At 38.7% G+C, this 23,978-nt stretch overlaps 2 protein-coding genes and 1 pseudogene across 6 annotated transcripts; 1 reads left to right on the plus strand and 2 right to left on the minus strand.

Annotated features, from left to right (window-relative positions):
- Positions 1-252: 252 nt before the first annotated feature.
- On the minus strand, positions 253-3,876 carry LOC107672795 (uncharacterized). 5 transcript variants are annotated; one of them, XM_016466163.1, is made up of 6 exons: positions 3,716-3,876; positions 3,573-3,600; positions 3,073-3,316; positions 2,823-2,989; positions 1,147-2,306; positions 253-1,048 (listed from the first exon to the last, which is right to left on the minus strand). In XM_016466163.1, the coding sequence occupies exons 3-6, from the start codon at positions 3,296-3,298 to the stop codon at positions 658-660; spliced, it is 1,944 nt and encodes a 647-aa protein (XP_016321649.1). In that variant the 5' UTR covers positions 3,299-3,316; positions 3,573-3,600; positions 3,716-3,876; the 3' UTR covers positions 253-657. The 5 variants fall into 5 exon arrangements, with proteins under 5 accessions (XP_016321649.1, XP_016321648.1, XP_016321651.1 ...); XM_016466162.1 differs by having other exon boundaries at positions 3,704-3,876; XM_016466165.1 differs by lacking the exon at positions 3,573-3,600 and having other exon boundaries at positions 3,073-3,306.
- Positions 3,877-11,732: 7,856 nt separating this feature from the next.
- On the minus strand, positions 11,733-14,364 carry LOC107672700 (beta,beta-carotene 9',10'-oxygenase-like; annotated as a pseudogene).
- Positions 14,365-16,648: 2,284 nt separating this feature from the next.
- On the plus strand, positions 16,649-21,375 carry ela3l (elastase 3 like). Its single transcript, XM_016466170.1, has 8 exons — positions 16,649-16,707; positions 16,841-16,929; positions 17,257-17,354; positions 17,506-17,634; positions 19,515-19,651; positions 19,772-19,917; positions 20,465-20,617; positions 20,831-21,375. Exons 1-8 carry the CDS (start codon positions 16,668-16,670, stop codon positions 20,846-20,848), a joined length of 810 nt encoding a protein of 269 aa, XP_016321656.1. The 5' UTR covers positions 16,649-16,667; the 3' UTR covers positions 20,849-21,375.
- The last annotated feature ends 2,603 nt before the right edge of the window (positions 21,376-23,978 follow it).

Genomic DNA, 23,978 nt, shown 5'->3' on the forward strand with positions numbered 1-23,978 from the left:
CTTAGATCAAATTTAAAGGTACAAGTATAAAATCAGTAGTGGATATAGAAAACATATAAATACAACACAACTGTGTAGAGTACACGATTTTATTGATACACGTGTTGTTGTTATTATTATTATTATTTGATAAATAATATTTTAACAAATCAGCAGATGGTTTTAACAATAAAAAAATGTACAAGATTATTTACTTGCTCTTATCCTGGGACTTGTGCATAAAAACAGAAGTATTCTAATATAACAAAGTGCATGACAAAAAAAAAAACTTAAAGTGTGCAATGAACAGTATGGTTCATCTTTTTAAAAAGGTGTTTTTTAAAAAACAAAACATTAATACAGGTCCAAAAATATAGATGGGTTTTAGTAAACATAATTCTAAATCTCGAAAGCCATGTGTATATTTGGATAGAAAATTAGAAAAGGACAATTTATAAATCTGATCATGAGCAGTGCTTTGTAATTTGGGTTAATTGTATTACTTTTATTTTTGTATCAGTAATAAATTATATACATTAATATATTTTCCTAGAATATTTCCGTTTCATAGAATATGTACAATTTTAGGTGCCTGTTAAAGACAAAATATAAATCAACAAAATTACAGTGATAGTACAACCCATTTTCAATCTGAGCATGGCCTTTTCTTTCCCTAGCTCATGTCCATGTTATTTGCAGTGTATGGCGCCTCCTTTTGGCTTTGCATTGTAACTTTGTGATACTGCTCAAAGTCAATGCCCAGCAGCCACTCAAATCCAAACGAGACAAGCGCCAACAAGTGTTTACAATATGAACTACAGTCTCCATAGTGATATCTGAGCGGTTAAGGCTAACAGATCTAAGGCAGTGCAGTGGGGGACTGTCTAGGGCTCCGAGGGGTTTGGCTGGATGATTCAGGACAAGACTGAACACAGGGTCAAGTCGACAGGGAACAGCGATTAGCGAGAGCTTCTGAAGGAGTGAAGCGCCCCTAAGTAGTGCCCACAGCGCTCCCTTCAGAGACCTCCAACACAATGCAGGCTTCATTTGTCGTTCATCCAGGGAAAAACTGTTGGGAAAAAAGGGACACAGAACAGAAAACAGTACAATCGACTGTAATGGGAAAGTGCATCAGCATAAAGTTTAGAATGACAACATTTGACTTACTTTAGTGTTAAAGAGCGGAGGTGTGGAATGCATGGCAGATTAGAAAGAAGGCCTTCATCTTCACCCTCCTCTTCCTCATCATCGTCTCCATCCCAATTATTCCTGGGTGGGTCTAAATTAATAGTGAGAGAAGTGAGTCTGGGACAGGCATGAATGAGCTCCAGAAGAGGAGTATGTCCATCAGCTTTGATGCCTTCCAAGGTGAGTGAGAGCAGATGTGAGCCTGCGGCTTTAAGTGCTGGAACCAGTTCAGACAGAAGACCAGCAAACTGTAGAGAAAGACAGTGTAGCTGTCCAGAAAACCTACCAAGACCTCTGGCTAAAACTGTTGCCTGTTCAAAGCTGTCAACATTATCATGTACACAGCTCTGGAGACAGTCCAAAGACAGCACACGCAGTTCAGGGCAGACCTTCCCCACTGCCTCTAAGGTATCCAGAGACAGTCCTTGTACATCCCTGAGAGATGCTGTCACACTATCCCTTCCATTACAAGCTCTACGTCTACATCCATCTTTTTCACAACCCTCTCCAGAAGCCCTTGTCCATTCATTTATATCGGTACTATCACTAGTATCTGTCTGACTCTCCTCTAATGATAAATATTCATCTATGTTTCCTTCCAAAGTAAAACTTTCCTCTCCATCTGTGCTCAGTAAACTGCTTTCTTTCAAGTGGTCTTCCTGTGTCCGTTTGGCCCACAGGTCTTTAAGAAGTGGCACACCCTCTCGACTAGTGAACTCCTCAGTCAGCTCAAACTGCTTGTTTTGTATGAGAACACAAGCCTGTCCCAGTCCCTCCACTGCCAACCTCTGAAGACCAGGTAAGCTGAGCAGGAGGAATGCAACTGCAGCAACCGCATCTCTCTCATTTTCTGCTAAACCAATATCCAAAGCTAGCAGGCTGCTGAAGATGTTTGCGTTCTTGACAAGGGGTTCATGGTAGGCCAGAGGGAGCAGGGCTTCAGGGGTGAGGTGAAGACACCGCGACACATCCAGGTGTTTCAGCTTGGGACATTGGTGGCAAACCACCGATACCACTCTCTGATCACACAGGGTTCCAGCTAAGGAGAGGAAACGGAGACGATGTTGGCTCCCCAGGAGCTCACACAACACTGATGCAGATATATTCAGTGAGCCACTAAGATCCAGAGACTGAAGATTCTGTTTAAGACAGACACAAGTGAGTGAACATAAAAATGATAAAAGTTTTGCATGTACTGACAACAGGCAAGACAGGCAAAACATTATGGTTAGGGTAATAAGAATTTGTTACTTAGTTTTATTTATTTAATTAATTACAATAATACATCACCATTCAAAAGTTTTTTTTTTTAATTAAGCAAGGATGCATTAAATCGATCAAAAGTGACTGTTACAAAAACTATTTCAAATAAATCCTGTTCTTTTGAACTTTATTCATCAAAAAATTCTTAAAAAATTAAAAGAAAAAAAAAAAGCATGGTTTCTGCAAAAATATTAAGCATCACAACTATTTTCAAAATAGATAATTATAATAAGAAAAAATTTTCTTAAGCACCAAATCAGCAAATTAGAATGGTTTCTGAAGGATCAAGTGACAATGAAGACTGGAGTAATATTTTTAACTGTAATATTTCACAATATTACTGTTTTTCTATATTTTTCATCAGTTAGTTAGAAGTGGTGTGTGTGTTTAACCTGGCAGCGTATCTGGATAAGAGAGCAAAGGTTGGCATTGACGAGGCTGCATGCTGATGTGAGGGACAGCCAGCTCAGCTGCGGGAGGAGAAGGAGATGCAGGGCAGCACGTGTCAACAAATTACGCGAGGACAGGGTGCACAACAGCTCATCCAGCAAATCACCAGCTGAAAGAGAAACACACAGATAAGATAAATATTTTAATAAACACTCACACATCTACACATGAACAAGTCTTTGCAATACTCACGCAATGAGCTGAAGGGACCCATGACGTATCTGAAGAAATACTGGTCCATGTATTTTTGGGCATAATCTTTCGCCCACATCTCCTTCATGTTCTCGGCTAGGCTTTGAAGACAAAGGCCAGTCAGTGTGGATGGTTTGTCCTCATCCTCAGTCAATTCACTCTTGCAATTTTTCTTCCTCTGACATTCCCTTTCCAGTGTGTGCTCCAGTTGCCAGAACAAGGGCATATTTCACCCTGAAAATTACTGACATAGATAAAGACAATAAATGCATTTGTCATGACATGAAGCTTAATGGCCTTACGGAGCCACACCTTATCTGTAAAGGTCCGTGCTCAAGGTATAGTTCATTTTAAAAGAGTTTAATATTTATAGGATAAAATCTATTTGAAAATACATAATATAGCAAAATACAAACTGAGTAAATAGTTAAAACACTGAGTGTACAGAATATCAGGTCAGGTTACATAGTAAATTAAGTTTACTGAAAAATAGGTCTTACCAACAGTTTGAAGATCCGTTTTGTGCTTCTTTGAAAAGACATTAACGTTACCTTATTTTCAGTCTAAACACGTTCCTACGTTTGAATGTCCATAAATATATTATTGATGAATTACTGTCAACACGACAGACCTTTGCTCTCACCGTCAAACCGTCGCTGCAGCAACAACGTGTATTTTTACAGATTTGACAAATTCAGCAATTTTATATGCGGAAACAGTCAATTGTTTGCAGAAATTGAGCAACTTAGTCCTTTCCCCGTTGAGTCAAACACAAGCCTTGTCCAAATACCCACACTTGCGGTCTTTGCACTTGACCACTTGACTACTTATATGACGTATTTCCTGTATTTGGCCGAAGTCTTCAAGTGGGTGTGAAGACCAAAAGTGTAGCCTTGTCCAAATACCCACACTTGCGGTCTTTGCACTTGACCACTTGACTACTTATATGACGTATTTCCTGTATTTGGCCGAAGTCTTCAAGTGGGTGTGAAGACCAAAAGTGTAGCCTTGTCCAAATACCCACACTTGTGGTCTTGGCCACTTGAGAGCGCGTGAGCGCGACAGGAAGCAAGTGCGCAAGACTGTCCCAGCTCTTAAAAACGCCAAAGCGCAGTGCCCTTAACGCACACTAAACCCACACTATCTCGAATACCGCTCCGGAGCGCTATTCGAGGCTTAGTGTATCTCATCATGCATCATGTTCTGGAAATAAATCGTGAGACTTTTTGCTATGATCTCGCGAGAGGTCACGGAAGCCTTTCCAGTGCAAGTTAAATATTAATATAATAATTATATATTACATATAATTTGGTAGAAAAACAGTGTTTTTACGTTTTATTGGTGCAAAGATGAATAGTGGTGATACTTATTTTGTACAACAGAAGTGTTCAAGTGGTCACGTGCAAAGACCGCAAGTGTGGGTATTTGGACAAGGCTTGTGTGTCGAACTTTTCATTACCTGATGGGACACACTTGTAGTGTTGTAAAAATGCAAGTGTTTACATAGCTTTATTTAAATATAAATTTTAAATACTTTGCATTTTAAAATCAATGATGATTGATGATGCACTCAACTGTCGCAGCTTTAATTACGTAGTGAATGGGGAGGGGCTACCAGACTCCGATTATGAATGATAAAATAACCTTATATAATTCATACACTACATGATTGACTGCATAGTGCATAAGTACATAGTGTATAAGTGCATAGTATATAGTGTGTCATTTGGGACGCAGCTAAAGAAATTAAAGGGATAGTTCACTCAAAAATGAAAATTTGATGTTTATCTGCTTACCCCCAGGGCACCCAAGATGTAGGTGACTTTGTTTCTTCAGTAGAACACAAACAAAGATTTTTAACTCAAACCGTTGTAGTCTGTCAGTCATATAATGCAAGTGAATGGGAATCACGGCTTTGAGAGTCAAAAAAACATACACAAACAAAACCAAATTAAACTCTGCGGCTCGTGGCGATAATTGATGTGTAAAGACACGAAACGATTGGTCTGTGCAAGAAACTGAACAGTATTTATATAGTTTTTTACCTCTGATTCACGCAATGTCCGAACTGTCCTGAGCACGTTCGCGTCTTCTTCTTCAGCTGGCGCGTGACGCGTCTTCTTCTTGCTTTACGGCAGATCACAGACTTATAAGTGCATTACTGCCACCTATCTCTCAAATGGACCATTGACACTCTATCTACAATCTCAATTAGGAGTGTCAATGGTCCATTTGCACAGACCGATCGTTTCGTGTCTTTACACATCGATGTATTGTTACGAGCCGCAGGGTTTAATTTGGTTTTGTTTGTGTATGTTTTTTTGACTCTCAAAACCTTGATTCACGTTCACTTGTGATTATATGAATGACAGACTGCAATGGTTTGAGTTAAAAATCTTCGTTTGTGTTCTACTGAAGAAACAAAGTCACCTACATCTTGGATGCCCTGGGGGTAAGCAGATAAACATCAAATTTTCATTTTTGGGTGAACTATCCCTTTAAGTATTTGGATCATGCTTGGACACAGTATTTATTTTCCCTTCAGTTATTTCTTCATGTTATTATTATCATTATCATTATTATTATTATTATTATTATTATTAGTATGTTATGTTTTCTAAATATATATGTAATGTTTTCTAAATGTTTTCTAAATATAGTCTCTCTCTAGATACTTTATTATTTCAAAATAGCAGGGATATATGGGAAAATTATACTGTGTACAAAATAAGGGTAGTTGATGCATAAAATGTTCTTGAGCTTTTTTCTGTCAATATTATGATTCAAATTTAATGTATTAAAATGAATGCAAAATGTATAACTTTAACTTATAACTGGTTACCACTTCTGTTTTTACTTGTTTTAAAACATATTAATGCCTTTACTAGTTCCACAGCATAAAGTAAAAATTGCATTGATTTTTGAACTTTATAACCTACTTGAATTGTGCACCAAGCACTAGGAAAATACAAGTACTTGGTATGGGTAGATACTCAATAGGCTATTCAATGACACGGCAAAAAAAAAAAACTGATCGGGACATCCCTACATAATATAACAGAAAACATTAGCTTTCCTGTTATGTCGGTGTTGCTAATAAATGTCACAGCAATGTGTCTTGAATATAGCCTATACATATTTAATCGAACCATCTGATGGCCAACAGATGTGCGTGTTCACATCTACTGAATCGCCACTGAATCAAACCATCTGATGGTCACCAGACGTGCCATGCAGAGGTGGTGCTTGGGGGTTCGGACTGCCCCCACTGCAGAGACATGAGCCTCAGGACTCAGGATTCTCCTCCCGCTCTCACTCATTCTCACGCTCATGTGGTATCAAACTCCTCGTTTCCCAGCAGTGAGTTACTTCTCACAGCGTGCAGCCCACCTCGCCTGTTGTCACAATTCACAGAAGTGTAGCAAGCACTTCCAGGGGTATCAGAGTGGGTTATGAAAACAATAAAGAACGGCTACACACTTTAGTTCCTTTGCAGGCTGCCCCGTTTTAACAGCGTGTTAATGTCCACTGTACGGGAGCAGAATACCTCAGTTCTGTGAGAGGAAATACACAGCCTCCTTGCAAAATGCTCTGTGGAGAGAGTGCCCCTCGCAGATCGCGAGAGTGGCTTCTACAGTCATTATTTCTTGGTACCAAAGAAAGATGGCAGAATCTGCCCAATCTTGGATTTGAGACCATTGAATTGCGCAGTGAGCGTCCATTCAAAATGAATATGCTGAGGCAAATTCTCTCGCACTTCAGGCCGGGAGATTGATTTCTCTCTGTGGATATAAAGGATGCTTATTTTCACATTTAGGTGGCCCCTCATTACAGGTGCTTCCTGAGATTTGCATTCGAGGGGATGGCATACCAGTTCACGGTCCTACCCTTCGGGTTATCACTGGGCCCGCGAACGTTCAAACGCATACATGGGGCTCTCTCCCCTCTGAAACGTGAAGCGTGGAATGTGCATCCTGAAATACCTAGACGATTGTCTGATTTTAGCCCAATCAGAGAGCATGACAAGCTCAGACTCTTCGCTCCCCTTCAGAGCTTTGGGCTGACTGTGAATTTGCAAAGAGCATGCTGACGGTGAAATAGAACATCTCTTTTTTGGGAGTAGAGCTGGATTCAATCACTATGCAAGCGGGTCCCTCAGAGGAGCGCTCACAGAAAGTGGCCAGCTCTCTTGCAGTTTTCAAGCTAGGGCGAGATCCTGCGCTAAAATGTTTTCAGAGGACGCTCAGACTGATGGCTGCCAACTCAGTAGTGTGCAGATTAGGGCTCCTGCATATGCGTCCACTACAGCTCTGGCTAAAAAGGCCGTGTGCCACAGAGCACGTGGCGCGCAGGCACCCTGCCTGTCAAAGTGCCCCATGGCGTGATATGACACTGTGTCGCCAGGGTGTTCCTATTGGCCAGGTGATCAGGAGAAAGACTGTTACCACAGACACATTGGGCACAGGCTAGGGAGCCATATGCAATGGCAAACCGGCCTTTGGGATGTGGTCAGAAACAGATAAGTCCTGGCACACAAACTGCCTAGAGCAGGGGTGGCGAACGTCGGTCCTGGAGAGCTGCAGCCCTGCAGAGTTTTGCTTCAACCCTAATCAAACACACCTGAACAAGCTAATCAAGGTCTGAAGGGTTACGAGGAAGCTACAGGCAGGTGAGTTTTAATTAGGGTTGGAGCTGAACTCTGCAGGGCTGCGGCTCTCCAGGACCGGAGTTCGCCACCCCAGGCCTAGAGCTTCATGCTGTTCATCTAGCTCTCGAGTACTTTCTCCCGGATATTCTCCACCAACATGTTCTTATCAGGTCGGACAACACGACAGTGGTAGCATTTATAAATCACCAGGGAGGTGTGAGCTTGTGACCTCTGCTTTGGCAAGCTAAAGACCTCCTTCTATAGGCAGATCAGCATCTCCTCTCCATTCGAGCAGTCCATGTCCCTGGACATCTGAATTGCGCTGCGGACATGCTATCAAGGGGCAGGGTGATCCATGGGGAGTGGAGTTTACACCCTTTAACTGTTAATATGATTTGGGGCATATTCGGTAGAGCAGAAGCAGATATCTTAATATCTGTGGAGAACACTCACTGCCCGCTGTTCTATTCACTGTCTGCCCTGGGGGTGGATACACTGGCACACAGCTGGCCGAAAGCGCACAAGTATGCCTCTCCACTAGTGAAACTTCTGCATCGCATGCTTTGCAAAATCAGGGAGGAGAGGAAACCAGTTCTGCTGGTGGCATCGAAATGGCCCAACCAGCCATGGCTCCCAGAGCTGGTAGAGATACTCCGTAGGCTATCCCACTGAGGAAAGACCTCCTCTCTCAAGCACAGGGAACAATATGGCATCCCAACCCAGAGTTTTGGAATCTTCATGTCTGGCTGCTAAACGGGGCTTTGTCAGCGGCATAAGCTTTCTCAGCTTATGTTAAACACCATCACCGAGCCCAGGGCTCCTTCCACACGGCATCTTTACATGCACAAATGGAGAGTTTTTACAAATTGGGGCAGATTGTGAGGTGAAGACCCATCTAACTGCCCAATACTAATAATGCTTTCCCTTCTAAAAAAAACATTTTGAAAGTGGATGTACGCCATCCACATTGAAAGTGTATGTGGCCACAATTACGGCATTCAACGCTCACATGGATCATTGCCCAGTGGGTAGAAATGACCTAGTGGTGAGATTCTTAAAGGGAGCAAGGAGACTGAACCCCCCTCGCCCTTGCACTTTACTCGTTTGGGACTTGCCACTCATGCTGGATGTTCTCCCGGGCCCCCCTTCGAGCCGTTGAAATCTGCCTGCTTGCGTGTGCTCTCTCTCAAGACAGTGCTCCTGCTTGTATTAGCCTCTGTTAAGCGAGTTGGGGACCTGCAGGCACTGTCAATAGGGGTTATGCGCAACAGACTTCCGTATTCTGTTAACCTGGTCTCGCCACTTCCGGTTCAAGCGTTTTGCATATGCTTAGTTAAATATGAAGCAGTTTTACTCAAGATGCCTTCAAAGTAGATACCAAAGATTATCATAACCAATGTCCATCACATATGCGGAATGATATCTAAAAGTTTTTTATTGTTAGTCTTTTCGCTAACATTTATATAAAAAATTGAATAAAACATCAACAATAAAAACAGCTAGCTAGTTTAACTGATTATCTTAAAAGTCTATATATAAAATAGATTTCACTATTGTTTATTACGGCTGTTAGCACGTTCTCCGACAAGCGGAAGCGATGAGACCTGTTTTCCGGGTTTTGTCAGGTGACATATACCCTATTGATAGCTCGTGCATTGAGTTTGGGCTTGGTGATTGCAGAGTCACTTTAAAGACTAGGAAGGGTTATGTACCTAATGTGCTTTTGACACCACTTAAACCGCAAGTCATAACACTATCAGCTTTTCGTCCCGAGGATGGTTAATATGCTCTTGTGCCCTGTACGTGCATTGTACATATATATCGAGCACTCTAGACAGTTCAGGCTCTCAGAGCAGCTATTTGTATTCTTTGGTGGATGCATGAAAGGCCTGCCTGTGTCTAAGCAATGGCTGTCACACTGGATTGTCGATACAATTGCTTTGGCTTATGTCTCTAGGAATGTGGAATGTCCTATTGGGGTAGGAGCCCACTCCACAAGGGGGAGTATCATCACCCAACACTTTCATACGGTTTTATAACTTAGATGTGTTGTCACTCACCTCATATGTACTATCTGTGCAAGCAGCGCAACCGCTCACCCAACCTCAGTCATGATCTGAACAATATGCCTGGTTTCAACTATGTTGTGTACACCCCTACGCTGATGTTCTGCCCTCAATGCTGTCCCTGCCAGCTCATAACATTTATTATGATACAGTGGCAATGTGATCGACATAACAGCATGAGCCTCATACTCGTTAGAGCACCAGCTGCATTGCCCCATTACACATAATTTCGAATGAAGTAAATTTTTTTCAGTAATTTGCATGTGATGTCCCGGCGCTGATGACTGCCACCATTCATGTTCTCTTGTGTCTGAACAGTGTCAGCTCAGCCCCGCCCTTGGTGTGGATGAGACGCAGGTAGAGCCACCACTGCCTGGGCTTACGTGGGTCCAACCAGGTCCTGTCGGTCGGACGATATGCTTACAAAGAGTGTCAGTATTCTTGCCGTCCTCATATATGACACGATTCATAGCGTATCTGGATAAGAGAGCAGAGGTTGGCACTGACAAGGCTGCATGCTGATGTGAGGGACAGCCAGCTCAGATGCAGGAGCACGTGCCAACAAATTACGCGAGGACAGGATGCACAACAGCTCTTCCAGCAACTCACCAGCCGAAAGAGAATCACACATATAAGATAAATACTTTAATATACAAGTCTTTGCAATACTCACGTAATGAGCTGAAGGGACCCATAACGTATCTGAAGAAATACTGGTCCCTGTATTTTGGGGCATAATCTTTCGGCCACATCTCCTTCATGTTCTCGGCTAGGCTTTGAAGACAAAGGCCAGGCAGTCTGGATCATCCTCGCATGTAAAGGTCCGTGCTCAAGGAATAGTTCTAGTTTAATACTTACAGGTGAAAACCTATTTGAAAATACATACAGTAATTGACCAAAATACAAACTAAGTAAATAGTTAAAACACCAAGTGTACCGAATGTCAGGTCAGGTTGCATAATAGTACATTTAAATTAAGTGTACTAAAATAGGTCTTACCAACAGTTTGAAGATACGTTTTGTGCTTCTTTGCAAAGACATTACTTTATTTCCAGTCTAAACACGTTCATATGTTTGAATAGTCTTTAATGTACCGTTGAGATTGTTGTAATGAGAAATCACTGAATTTGCAATGTCAGTTACAAATGAACTACTGAATGTTAGCACAACACACCTTTGCTCTAAACATCTAAAACACTTCCTTCGCTACAGCGATGTGTATTTTTTACAGGTTTGTCAAATTCAGCAGTTTTGTATAAGCCTTCAGAGTTCTTTGCAAAAAGTAAATTTTTTGAATTTTATTTATTAAAAAAGTTTTTAAAAAGTCAAAAACAGAAGTGTAAGCCAGCGCTTCCGTATACCACGAGTGCCACGTAGTGATTTGGAGCACACTTGTGTTGAAATACACAAAAGTAGAAGATAAAGCAAGCTATTTGGATCATGCTTGGACACGTATTTATTTCCTCTTCAGTGTTGTGTCGATATTATGTTGTTGTTGTTTTTTCCCTCTCTAGATCCTCTACCGATGTCTGTTGCACTTTATTTTGATATTTAAAAACCGCAAGGATATATACAAAATAAGGGTAAAATTACACTGTATACAAAATAAGGGTAGTCGATGCATAAAATGTTCTTTTACAACATTAACTTGTAACTGGATGGTCCTACAGCATTAAGTACAAATATTCCATTTCATCTCTCAGTTAATGAGGTCCTAGAAATGCATGCATAATAATTATAAATATCAAAATGCTGTTTAAAATACAGCAAATATAGTTAATCACAAAACAGGTATGTCAGTTTTTTCCAAAAATGTTTAATGTCACTTAGCCATATACAAAATATGCAGAGTAAAAAGAAAACTTTTACCACAACACACAATAAAGATTATTCTAATGATTACTGGTTTCACTTTTATGAGTTTATCCGAGTTGGTGATTTTCTAATTTAGCTCATCTCATTGAAGAGTCCATGAGTGCCATACGGGATGTCCACTGGAACTTCTGCTCGCCCAAGCTCTGTGAAAGTCTTGGCATCAAGCACAAGGAGGAAACTGCTCTTTTTCTAAACAAAGTTACACAACATTATCACACCTGTCCAGACTGAGTTCTTAGATTAAACTTTGACCAAATTAAGAATATATTATATATGACTTATATAATATGTTAACATGTCATAAAAGGAAGCCAATGGAGCTTTAATGACACTAAGAAACTCACCTCTCTTGGTGTAATGACCACAGACATGACCACACCATCATCCTCATCCTTAGCATCAGGTGCTGGAACAAACACTGGTTCTGATGGGAACAAACCAGCATGGCGCCACACCTACAGACAACAAGACAGATCAAATATTATATTCTCAATTGAAGTGAACTCTCAAACTCATCTCATATAATTCTATTTTAATTTAAGTTGGTACCTTAAGCTTCTTTCCATTTAGATCCATCTTAAGCAGAGAGTCACCAAATATGTGTCCAAAGCCACAGGCGTAGAAAGTACCGATAAGGACGAGCATTGTAATACGTGTAGTTAATCTGCGGGAACTCAAGACCACCATACTGCAACAGGTTATCATTGTAAAGATCTTCATGGAACAGGAATACCTATTATTACCAAAGAGAAATGACTGTTATTGATGTTCATAAATATTATTGTTTTCAGTCCCCCTCTCTCTCCACCTCTTGCTCACATACCACAGTTATAGTCTTCACAGCAGTGGCAGTGGTGTATGGCAAATTGATGAGGTTGTGGTCATTAGGCTCATCTTCCTTTATGTCCAGAGGCAGTACATATCGCTGTGGTAAGTTTGTACACAATTAATTGAAGAACTGGAAAAGCCAATAGATAAAAAAGTTAAATTCATATGAAACTGAAAGAGAGGTCAGTATTATCGACATTTGACATGTTTTGGATTGTGAAGGTATTACCTTGTCAAGTTCTTCTCCAGATGTCCGAAGGTTCTCCATTGTGAAGTCAACAATCACATTGCCATCATCTCCACAGCACATGTCCATAATCAAATATCCATTATCCTCATATGCATTAATCTGGTGCAGCGTGAACATGGCACTGCTGTAGTATTTTGTTTTGATGAGCTGCAGGGATGAAAACATGGATGTCAGAGGTGAAGCGACAGAAATACACAGTGCCCACAATTAGAAGTCAGTCAGTATGATGTTGGGATAGACTCTGCCGTGCCTGGCCAGTGCGTCTGTCTGCCACATGGAAGATGGTTTCTAGTTCAGGGTTCCAGGACATGACTTTATGAAAGCTTTTTCCAGCAACTCTGTACAGCATGAATTTCAGCAGGTCTAACTTGATCGGCTGCTCAATGAAGACTATGTAATTCTCCGACATGACTGCAAACATAAGGTAAAAAAAAAAATGAACACTTTCAAATAAAAACAGAAATAATGCATTATTTTCCATTGGTGAAGATTACAATATACTGGAGAATCTACATGAACAAAAGTGTGGCCCACATTTCCAACCATGTTAAATTCTATGTAAATAAATGCAAAATAATTCTTATAATATTACAGATAGATAAAGAACCAGAAGGGCAGATCAGATGATCTAAAAATGCAAACATGGCAGGCAAATTTACCAAAACTGTGGTAGTATGATGGTTTCCTGGGGTCAGAAGCAGGAATAGAGCAAAGAATCTCTGCACCTGACAGATCAGCAGCATCGTTCTTTCCTGCACCTGGCGGAACTCAGAGGATATGGTAAAAGAAGCCTTTGAGAATCAGAATAGAAGGTGAAGTGTGGCGATTCTATATTGATTTTCCCAAAAAGTGTGGCTCTGTGGTGCTTTTAAAACATTGGCTTAAGTGTTTCTGGGTGGGAACATGTGTTTGTTTGACCAGTGGCAGATGGGTGGAGTGCTTTGGTTTAGAACAGTCATTATTTTTGCAGTTCTGTTTGGTTTGAAAGCATTAACAAAAAGAAGCCATTAGAGTTTGTTATATAAAAAGCAGAAGTGAGGCATCCCACCTCTTCGGCCATATGAGTTTCCCAAGTTGTAAGTCGCTCCTTCACGGTCATGATGTGGATGAGCTGTTGCTGCATTAATTGCAATATTTTTTGACCAATCCACCTTTCAAAAACAAAATCACATAGAGATAACTGTTTTAGGAAAACATTGTGTGTTATATAATTTAATTGTTCATCTGTGAAACACTCATATATACCTTTTCTTTGGTTTTCAGACTCACAGGGTCGATTCTGCGCATGAAGTTGGTCTCTGTGCTAGCTTAGGCTATAGGCAATGCATTTGGCTGATTAAAAAAAAAACAATCTAAAACTGATTGTTGATTTTCATTGATATCTAATCATACAGTAGATCAGACAATAGATGGTGTAAACTTTAAGCTATCAGTTCAAATTTGCTAATTTTATTGTAGTTTGTAACAACAGAAGTTATGGCTTGACAAAATACTACGCTCATCCATGTCGCAAAACATAAAGGCCTAAGAGATGATTGCATAACACTGAGATGAGGCTATAGTAATAGAGCACAGAAATGCTTACCTGGCACTTTATACATTGAATCCTGTGTAGGTTTAGACATGACTTTGGTTGTTAAGATTCTTGATCTTAATAACATATGAAACACTAAACAAAAAAGGTAGAACAGACAGGCAATAAGATACTGACAATATAAGACCGTCCCATAAACACATGACATGGTGGGATGGGCTAAATCTAAAGCAAAATGGACTTTGTACAGAGCCAAAGCAATACAGTGGGCCACTGAGAGTGAACACATTAAATATTTAACTGCTTCATTATTTAGTTAGAGAGATTGTTAATCTCTAAAATCAAGCTTTTCATGCATCTTGATGAAGTAAGATGAGAGATTATTTTTGTTTCATTTTATGAACATCACTGTTAAAAGTGACTGTAACGACAGACTTTAATTCTTTTCTGCCATCTATAGAGAGGCTTATATATAGTCATACATTTGTAGAATATTAATGTATTCCTTGTAAAACGTTATAAAACATCAACAACTATTTAATCACTGGAATAGAAAGAAAAAATACCTTTCTACATGTACAAATGTATATCTAATGTTTATAAGTTCAAATTATTATAGTAATATTCTGAATGTGAACATTCTGACATTTAGGGAAAACAGACGGAAACGACAACATCATGAAAACATATAGCATTAAGTTACAGATTTACATTTTAGTCATTTTTACACAAGATATTTTATTTGAGATGACAAAAGCCTTAAACTTATCAGCAGCAGGGTGACACAACAACAGCATGACAATCTTATCCTCTCTTTGACAGACTTCAGGATACACTGTTATCTAGATGAGATTAAAGCATCTCCACGCAGGCTAATGAGTTTTCTGCAGGGCTTTTAGGGTGAACATTCAAAACATTATCCTTTGAATAAGAAGAGGGCATCTAATGCAGTAGGTTCTGTGAGGTTGAATCCTGACTTTGATGTTTAGAAGTAAACACTATAAGTACACTTGTGTTCACTTTTTTAATCCTCGTGTCAAAGTGCAAACTATACATGACCAAACTGCTGTTTGGACAACAGATAAACTCAGTGTTTGTATATTCAGGTGTCTTTGTTCAAAATACATTTTCAGCTGTAATTAGCTGTGTACTACATCCAAATGTAAAACAAACTTGTTGACAATGGTAATGTGTTTAAAGACTAAAATGCTTGCTTTAATGCATTTTTACATTCAAATATTCAAAGGGAAAACATGCTCAATTTAATTATATGATTCAACAGGGAGTTGTCATAAAACACAAGCTGGGGCCAAAATGTGTTTTTATGATATCATGACTTAATAGTGCAATATTCTTTGGCTGAATTTTCTGACCCCAAAATGCAAAAAGTTAATGCAGACATAGGTCACTCCTGATGTTAAACTCATTTCCCTGAGAACTTACCATCTGCTGACCTCATTCAAACTTGACCACAGGTTACAGTACATTCAAATGTAACATAGTTCACAGTGACTATGAGAAAAAAAATCACTAACAACATATGTTATAACTTGATTCAAAATATGATTCATTTACACTACCGATCAAAAAAAAAAAAAAGACATTTATAATGTTACAAAACATTTAATCCTGACCAAATATATCTTAGTTTCCACAAAAATATTAAGCAGCAGAACTGTTTTCAACACTGATAACAAGAAATGTTTCTTGAGCACCAAATCAGCATTATAATGATTTCTGAAGGATCATGTGACACTGAGGATGGGAGTAATTCCACCACAGGAATAAATGACATTTTAAAATATATTAAAAGAGAACATTTTAAATTGTAATAATATTTGACAATATTATTGTTTCTACTTTATTTTTGATCAAATAAATGCAGCCTTGGTGAGCATAAATGTCTTTCTTTAAAAACATTAACTCTTACAAACCAAAACTCCTACCAACTCCAAACTACTGAACAGTAGTGTATATTCTAGCTAGCTAGTTGTTATTTATTCCATTTTCTTACATCTTTATTAACCATTTCAAATATTATTTCCCTGAAAATAAAAAAAAAGTTGATCAAATTTCATGGCAAATATAAACTGAAAACCTGTTTCCCTTCAAAGGATGATTTCTTTTTTATGTGAATGCTAAATTGTTAAGGACTGTATGTTAATATGTATAAATTATTTGAACTTAGTCAGTCTTAGTCAGAGGTTTGTGCATGAAGGCTGTGTGAATGGATTCAAGGAAAGCAGCTGCTCAAAAGGTGATCATTTTTTCCAGGCAAAACAGGTGGAACGCTTCATGCAGCACGTATTTCATAATTTTGTGTTGCCAGTGTGACATCACTAATAGAGAAGGTTTAAAAGTGGGCAAGTGTTCGGCAGCTGACCCCGAGTCAACATGTTCGCCCTCATCCTAGCATCAGTGCTCATCGCTAGCGGTAAGAAGTCTGCACACCTGAACAGAAGTGCTCAGGAGACTTAGACTCAGTAGCCTGCAACATAATGAATACAGATATTGTTCTATTATATATGTAAATGATGTAAAGTTTTTATTCTGAATTTCTACTGCAGCCTTTGGGTGTGGAAAACCACCCATTGAGCCTCTCAGCTCTCGTGTGGTCAATGGAGAGGAGGCCAGGCCCCACAGCTGGCCCTGGCAGGTATGTAATGTAGCACCATTTTGTCTGCCTTTATTTCTCATTCCCTCTTGTTACCTCTGTCTCATTAATAGTCACCCTTTCTGCCACAGTTTTACTTTACACATTTTGTCATTACATCCTCTCCCTCTCTTCATTACATTTATGCCATTGGCAAACACTTATCATTCAAGGTTTATATTTCACGAGTTCATGCATTCCCTGGGAATCAAACCCATCATCAAATCCATGATCATGGTGTTGCTAGCGCAATACTCTACTGTTTGAGCAGTCTCTAAATTGAGCATGTATTTGTATGTTTAATGAGCTCTTCATGTTTCCCATGATTAGATCTCTCTGCAGTATCAGAGCGGTAGCTCGTGGTATCACACTTGTGGAGGATCTATCATTGCTGAAAACTGGGTGATGACTGCTGCTCACTGCATCAGGTATAAGTGTCCAGTATATTAGTTGAATATATTGTTCATATGTCAAATGAACATATCATTTTCAATTGTGTTCAATGTTGTGAATTTGAGGACATCAATAGATTTCAACTGGACTTTAATCTTTAACCATCATGCATTTTCTCTCCTGTAGTTCTGGGCGCAACTACATGGTGCATGTTGGTAAACATGACCTGTCAGTATTTGAGGATGGCTCAAAGACCATCAGTGCACAGAAGATCATTGTGCATGAGAAATGGAACTCCTTGTTTGTGGCTCTTGGGTAAGTATTGTACTTAGTAGATCTGTACATAAATTGTGTCATATTTCATTTTAAGCATAACTAACACTTAATAGGAAGGAAAACATGTCTTGTCAATATACATTGATTAAATTCATATATTTAAAATTTTCTGAAATAAGTAATTAGGCTATAATGGCATTCTGTGGTCAAAATTTTTTTATAAGGCCCACTATACTGTAAAATTTTCCAATTTCTATACAGTCAATTTTTACAGACCAATTACTGTAAAACTGACTATTGACAGGCAACCAGTTTCCATAATAAAATCTTTTTTTTCCACCAATGTTTTAACATAAATGTTGGCACAACCATTTTTAACTTGAATGTTCAAAGCTTTCACAGTGTCAGTTGTTTCCAGTTATTTTAGCTGGACACATTTTCATTTATTATAATAATCATAAACACAATGGTTTGTTGAGCAAACGTTGAGCATTTTCGTTGTCTTTTTTCCCTATTTTAGTGATCATTTGATCATCATAAATTATATATCAAGCTTAAAACCTCAAAATTCATCCTGTGAAAACTATTTTGAAATCGGATATTGCGTTACCATGGAAACGATACTTTAAATCTTTTGGCGGTCTCCTCCCCCTAAGTGGGCAGTGTCAAGTGTCATATTCCAAAAAGTATTACGGTCTTTTAGAATCAGAATTTTTAAAATCTTGACAAAACACATATCATTGGAAAGGTCTGAGTTTTATGATTCCATATTTTATTTTGTGATAGAAGTAATATTGACAGAAAATTTAGACATTTATGACAGAAAGATGCATCAAAAAATTCAATGGAGTTTGTATGGCACCCGGTGGCTGTTTGTGGTATAACGTCTTAAAGGGGTCATATGATGCTTTTTTAAAGATCATTATTTTGTGTATTTGGTGTAACAGAATATGTTGACATGCTTTAATGTTCAAAAAACACATTATTTTTCAAATACTGTACATTATTGTAGGTCCTATATGCCCCGCCTCTCTCAAACGCTTCGTTTTCTACAAAGTCCCTCCTTCCGACAAGTGCAGTCTGCTCTGATTGGCCAGCTGACCCAGTGCATTGTGATTGGCCGAACACCGCAAGCACTCGTCGGAAATGTAACGCCCCTTACCATAATCGCGAGCTTCATCTTTCAAAATAAATGTAAAGACAGTAAATAAAGTCATTTAAACACTCCAAAGAGAAAGGAAAACTTGAAATCGCATCATATGACCCCTTTAAATAAAATCTCACAGGAACCTCAATTTTTTTATATCAACTTCAAATTTGGAACATAACTTATTTAGACATAAAGCCTTTCATTTTTGAAGCACGTTTAGAGTAAAACCTGTTATGAGAAATATTTATTTTATATAAAATTAAAAAAAATTTGTACAGTGCATTTTCTTCACAGTAAATGTAAATTTCTATAACTTTTTGATACTTTCATATTTTGAAATAATTCCACTTCTGCAGTAATTTGCTGATTGTCTTCTTTAAAAAGAATAACTTAAAAAGACCTTAGGTCTTTATTCAACAGCTTTCATGATTTATAACAATTTAAGTTTGGATAGTGCACTTTCAAGTATGTTCAGAAATGGGGGGTGACAGTTAAAGAGTTAATATACCTGTAGCACTAATGAATTGGAAGTCTAGCTCATTCACAGGAAATAGTTTGAAAAATAAGGTGGATTATAAAATCATGTGATTATCTAATAACTCAAATCAAAGTTTTCATTTTTTTTATATATATATTGTACAGTCAGTCTGTCATTATTACTTCACATCCAGGTCTTTATCACCCTGTCAGGTTTAATTTGTGTCAGACTAGACATAAACAAAGTAAGTGTAAACAACAGCTCTCACTTGTGATTCTTGTGCTCATTCAGAAACGACATTGCCCTGATCAAGTTGTCAGAGCCTGTGACACTGAGTGATACTGTTCAGCTGGGCTGCATTCCTCCTGCTGGCTCCATCCTCGAAAACAACTACCCCTGCTATATTACAGGCTGGGGAAGACTCTCCAGTAAGTGCTTGTGCACAAGACCTGATTTAAGAAACCTGATTTTTCTCCATGTTTTAGTGTTTATGTGAGGTAATCTGTACAGAAGTTTGTATAAACCAACATAATGTGGTTGTGTCCCAGCTGGAGGCCCTCTTCCTGATAGACTGCAGCAAGCACTGATGCCCGCTGCGGATCACGCCACCTGCTCCAGGTCTGACTGGTGGGGTTCCACCGTCAAAGAAACCATGGTCTGCGCTGGTGGAGACGGCGTTGTCGCTGGCTGCAATGTGAGTGATGTTATTCTGTCTGTGTTCATTTATATATTATCTTGTGCCACATCATTTGTTAAACATCTATAAGCTGACATTTACAGAGTAACTTTAACACATGCATTATCACTCGAGCAAGAGTGTTTTTGTTCTGAATTTTCAGACGATTGTGAGTGTAATATTGATTTCATACAGCAGCGCCAGTGCAATAAATGAACAGTTAATATTGCGTAACTTACATTTTAGACACAATTTTGCCAGTAACCTTTCTGTTTCGGCTCTGCCAACAAATATCATTCCAAACGAAGCCACAAAAGCAACTGCATATTGTTTTGCTCCTGAATGAATATGTTTTGAACGAATCGCTTGAAAGAGTGACACGTCTCACTCGAATAAAATATAATCACTTGTCGCCACCTATTGGGGCGTAACCATGTAAACTGCGGAGAGAGTTACTAAAAATAGTTTTTGAACGCCGCGCACAGAGCCAGTCAAATTCAAACACTGAAACGAATTTTTGTAGCCTATGAAAAAAAAAATATATATATATATGAACATCCTACAGGGTGACTCTGGCGGTCCCCTGAACTGTAAGAACTCCGGCGGCGTCTGGGAAGTGCATGGTATTGCCAGCTTCGTTTCTGGTTTGGGCTGTAACACTGAGAAGAAGCCTACTGTTTTCACCCGTGTGTCCGCTTTCAATGACTGGATCGACAAGGTATACCATGATGCTTTAACAGAAATAATGTATTCAAAACACTGTGTAGCATTTAATGCATAGAGTGCTTGTATGCATGCAGTAAATACTAAAGATTAGATACTAATACAGATCTTTAAGTTCTGTCTCAGGCCATTCTGTTTAACAAATGCTATTAGCCTATTTCCTATACAGAATATGTTGTTCATTCCTTTTTCTCTCTGCTTATTTAAGGTCATGATGAACAATTAAGATGAACCAAGGATGCCAGCCTTATTTTCATACCAGCAAACCAACCCACCAAGAAAAATAGTAAATAAATACATACTGTCTCAACAAGGGATCTACTTCTTCCATCATTTTTTCCTTTCCCACTCTCCCACACTGATGCAATACAAACTGCCAAATGTTTGTCAGAATATTAATCTAAACCTAAACTTCACTTAACTGAATGAAAGCATCTCCAGATTAAGCACCTGAGAGTTTCTATGTTGCATCTATGTTGAACTTGATGAATGCAGCTGATCTGAATGTCAGATACGGTGTTTTAAAGATTGCATTACCTCAGAGAACGATAGATCATTTGGCCAAAGGAGGTGAGGCTATCTATGATCGCTTCCTACTCAAGTGTAGGAGGAAGGGATGATAATCATGACCTGCTGACATGCAACAATATCATGTGAAAACAGCACATGGATGATCAGGGATCTGTGGGTTTAAATAAAGAAGTGTGTTTATCATTGCCAAATTCTCAAACATAATTTAAAGATGATGTTAAATGACCGTCAGTAGTACCGCAGATGTTGATGGAAAATGATCAGATTATAGCTTTTGAGAGTGTTATACTCATTAATATGGTTCGAAAATTTTTGCACGAATGCTTCTCTATCCTACCTGGTTTTGCTCAACATGAGACTTGTGGGAAATTCTGAAATTCAAAAAGTGTTTATGTGTGCATGAATGTTTTTGGTAAGAAGAGTAAGGGGAACAAGGATTGCCAGTTGGCTGTTTTGTGACATGGGGTGTGAAAATAAATCTTTACAATTATTTCTCAATCCTAGTTTTTCTACAAGGCATACACAATTCAAATGAGAGATAGGAAACTCTTTGCTTCTATATATCAAAGAGTCTGACATTCTGAGAGTGAAGTATCTCTCTCTCTCTCTCTCTCTCTTTGCTGTTTTCCCTACTAATGGCTTAATGGGGACTTCTGATGGCTCCTGATTTGTTAGTGGTAAACCATAAAGGAAACATTTATTAGCTTCTTCAGCACAAATGTGTTTAATACTGTATTATATATTTGAAGGAGCACACAAAGATATTGATGGTTCTTGTTCATGTTATAATAAATAAAATATATGTATTTATATAAAATCTTAATACACACACAGGGCTGTAACCACCATACATTCCCAAAAATTCAGATTAGTTCTCCATCAAAATGGGTTTTTCAGTGTCTGATCCCTCAGTTTACATTTACATAGTCCTACATATAGCCCATGGTTCTAAACATGGCCTGGACCCACTACGAGACCTAAAAAAACTTTCAAGGGGGCCATTGAATGTCTTAAAATTATATAAAATAAAGCTTTTTAAATCAATACTTTTCCAATAATTTTTAGCAGAATATCACTATTTGCACTGTACTGTATTAACTCATCTGGAACAACTCATTCAAGACATCAAGAAAACAGCTTTTGTTTTGTATGTATTTTGGCTGTTTTCTTTCTTTTAAAACAATCACTGTATAAATGCATTTTTTTTTTTACTTTAACCATGCATAATTATTTAAATCAACAACCCTAGTAGCTACATACTGTAAGGAAAGATAATAACCTGTGTATGGAGACTTTGAATAGATTGGTTTAGCATCTCCCAAAATCTGGTTACATCTTTGAATATTCAATTGCACATTTGTAAAGCTGACAAAAATGTATTATCTTTAAACACGAAGCAGTTGTCTACCAGACATACTGTGGCACAGTCTGAGTCTATAATCTCCAGTCAGTGCAGGTACATTCACGTCGCCTGGGACGCTCGCGTTGCTATTGGATTAGAGTTTAACGTTTGTTTTCGTTCTCAGGATAACACAACTGACAACCACGCCTACAGGCTGTGACTGCAGGGACACCGAGCTACATGTTATGAATAACGCCACAACATCTGCATATTAGCTACACTCGAAAAGTAAATATTACGTAAGTAAATGACACTGGTGAGATCTCCGAGTCGCTGACGCTTCAAATCAACCCGATTCATTGGATGCTGAACGCGGGCAGACACGGACCCGTCTGCATCTACGTCTATGTTTAGCGAAAACTTTTTGATCCGATTGCACAGTAGGACCTCAACTCATTTTGCCTGATTCATATAATGGGGTCGGCACCAGAAGTGCTTGACAATATGTAAACGATGCGGGTAAGTTCACTTTGCAAAAGCGGCATCGCCACAACAGAGTTTACGCTCGGGATGAAATGAGAAACTGCAGTTTGGCGGCTCGCATCGTATTATTTTGAATGGAGCACCATCGTCACATCTTATAAACAGGCAAGTTCATCGCCTCATAGTGTTTATTGCTGAAGTATGATGTAAAGACTTGGATAACCATTTTCTCAATCAGTTGAATGGGTCTTATCTGCTGTATTTCGTATTCAGCAGCAGTCAGCCGTGGTGCTTCCACACAGTAGTGTGGGACAGACAAGTGTTTTATTGTGTGACTGGGGTGGTTTCCTCAGTCGAACTACTAGTAGACTACTTCATCTAGTTGTTTTGAACGTCCTATTTCTGAGAAGAAAAACATCAGTGGAAACTACCTTAATGACCATATTCTATCACAATTTCAGTAGACCTAATAGATGTATAATACAATTACATTATCATAAGGTGTCTCATATACTGCATTGTTGCAACTTGTCACTAAACAGCTATTTTGTTTCCTCATGATTACAGTAATGCTATGAACACTTGGCAACAACTTTGCATTTTCCCTCCAAATAGCTGTAGATCGGATGCTCAACGATATCTTGGCCATGTGAACATATGAATGTTGTTTCATCTGGAACAGAAGCACAGAAGCATATATAAATACTAACCACAATAAGGTCGTCAAAATATAATATGTTCTGGAGTATCTTTCTTTCTTTGCATTTCAAAGCAAACTGACAAAACAAACTCCTATTTGTGGGTGGTTTTATTGTAGCTGTTTATGTTAACTTTTAACCTCTCTCATAACTGTCATCAATAAAATAATCAATAAAACTTAGCATCCATCTATTCTCCAAACTGCTTTTTCTATGTAGGGTTGCAGGGAAAATTAGCATTTTACTTTGTTATGCTTTATTTATAGACCTATATTTAAACAAAGTAAAATAAGAAACAAGTA

The sequence above is a fragment of the Sinocyclocheilus anshuiensis genome, unplaced genomic scaffold, assembly GCF_001515605.1.
Source record: "Sinocyclocheilus anshuiensis isolate Anshui unplaced genomic scaffold, SAMN03320099.WGS_v1.1 scaffold88, whole genome shotgun sequence".
Classification (NCBI taxonomy): domain Eukaryota; kingdom Metazoa; phylum Chordata; class Actinopteri; order Cypriniformes; family Cyprinidae; genus Sinocyclocheilus; species Sinocyclocheilus anshuiensis.

Excerpts from the sequence above, each read along its gene's own strand:
- LOC107672795 (XM_016466165.1), bottom strand. The coding sequence starts at position 3,298 with ATGCCCTTGTTCTGGCAACTGGAGCACACACTGGAAAGGGAATGTCAG. Across the intron at positions 2,990-3,072 it reads GGGTCCCTTCAGCTCATTGC|CTGGTGATTTGCTGGATGAG; the intron begins GTGAGTATTGCA and ends TTTCTCTTTCAG. Across the intron at positions 2,307-2,822 it reads TTATCCAGATACGCTGCCAG|AATCTTCAGTCTCTGGATCT; the intron begins GTTAAACACACA and ends TGTCTTAAACAG.
- ela3l (XM_016466170.1), top strand. The coding sequence starts at position 16,668 with ATGTTCGCCCTCATCCTAGCATCAGTGCTCATCGCTAGCG. Across the intron at positions 17,635-19,514 it reads TCCTTGTTTGTGGCTCTTGG|AAACGACATTGCCCTGATCA; the intron begins GTAAGTATTGTA and ends GTGCTCATTCAG. Across the intron at positions 19,652-19,771 it reads AGGCTGGGGAAGACTCTCCA|CTGGAGGCCCTCTTCCTGAT; the intron begins GTAAGTGCTTGT and ends GTTGTGTCCCAG.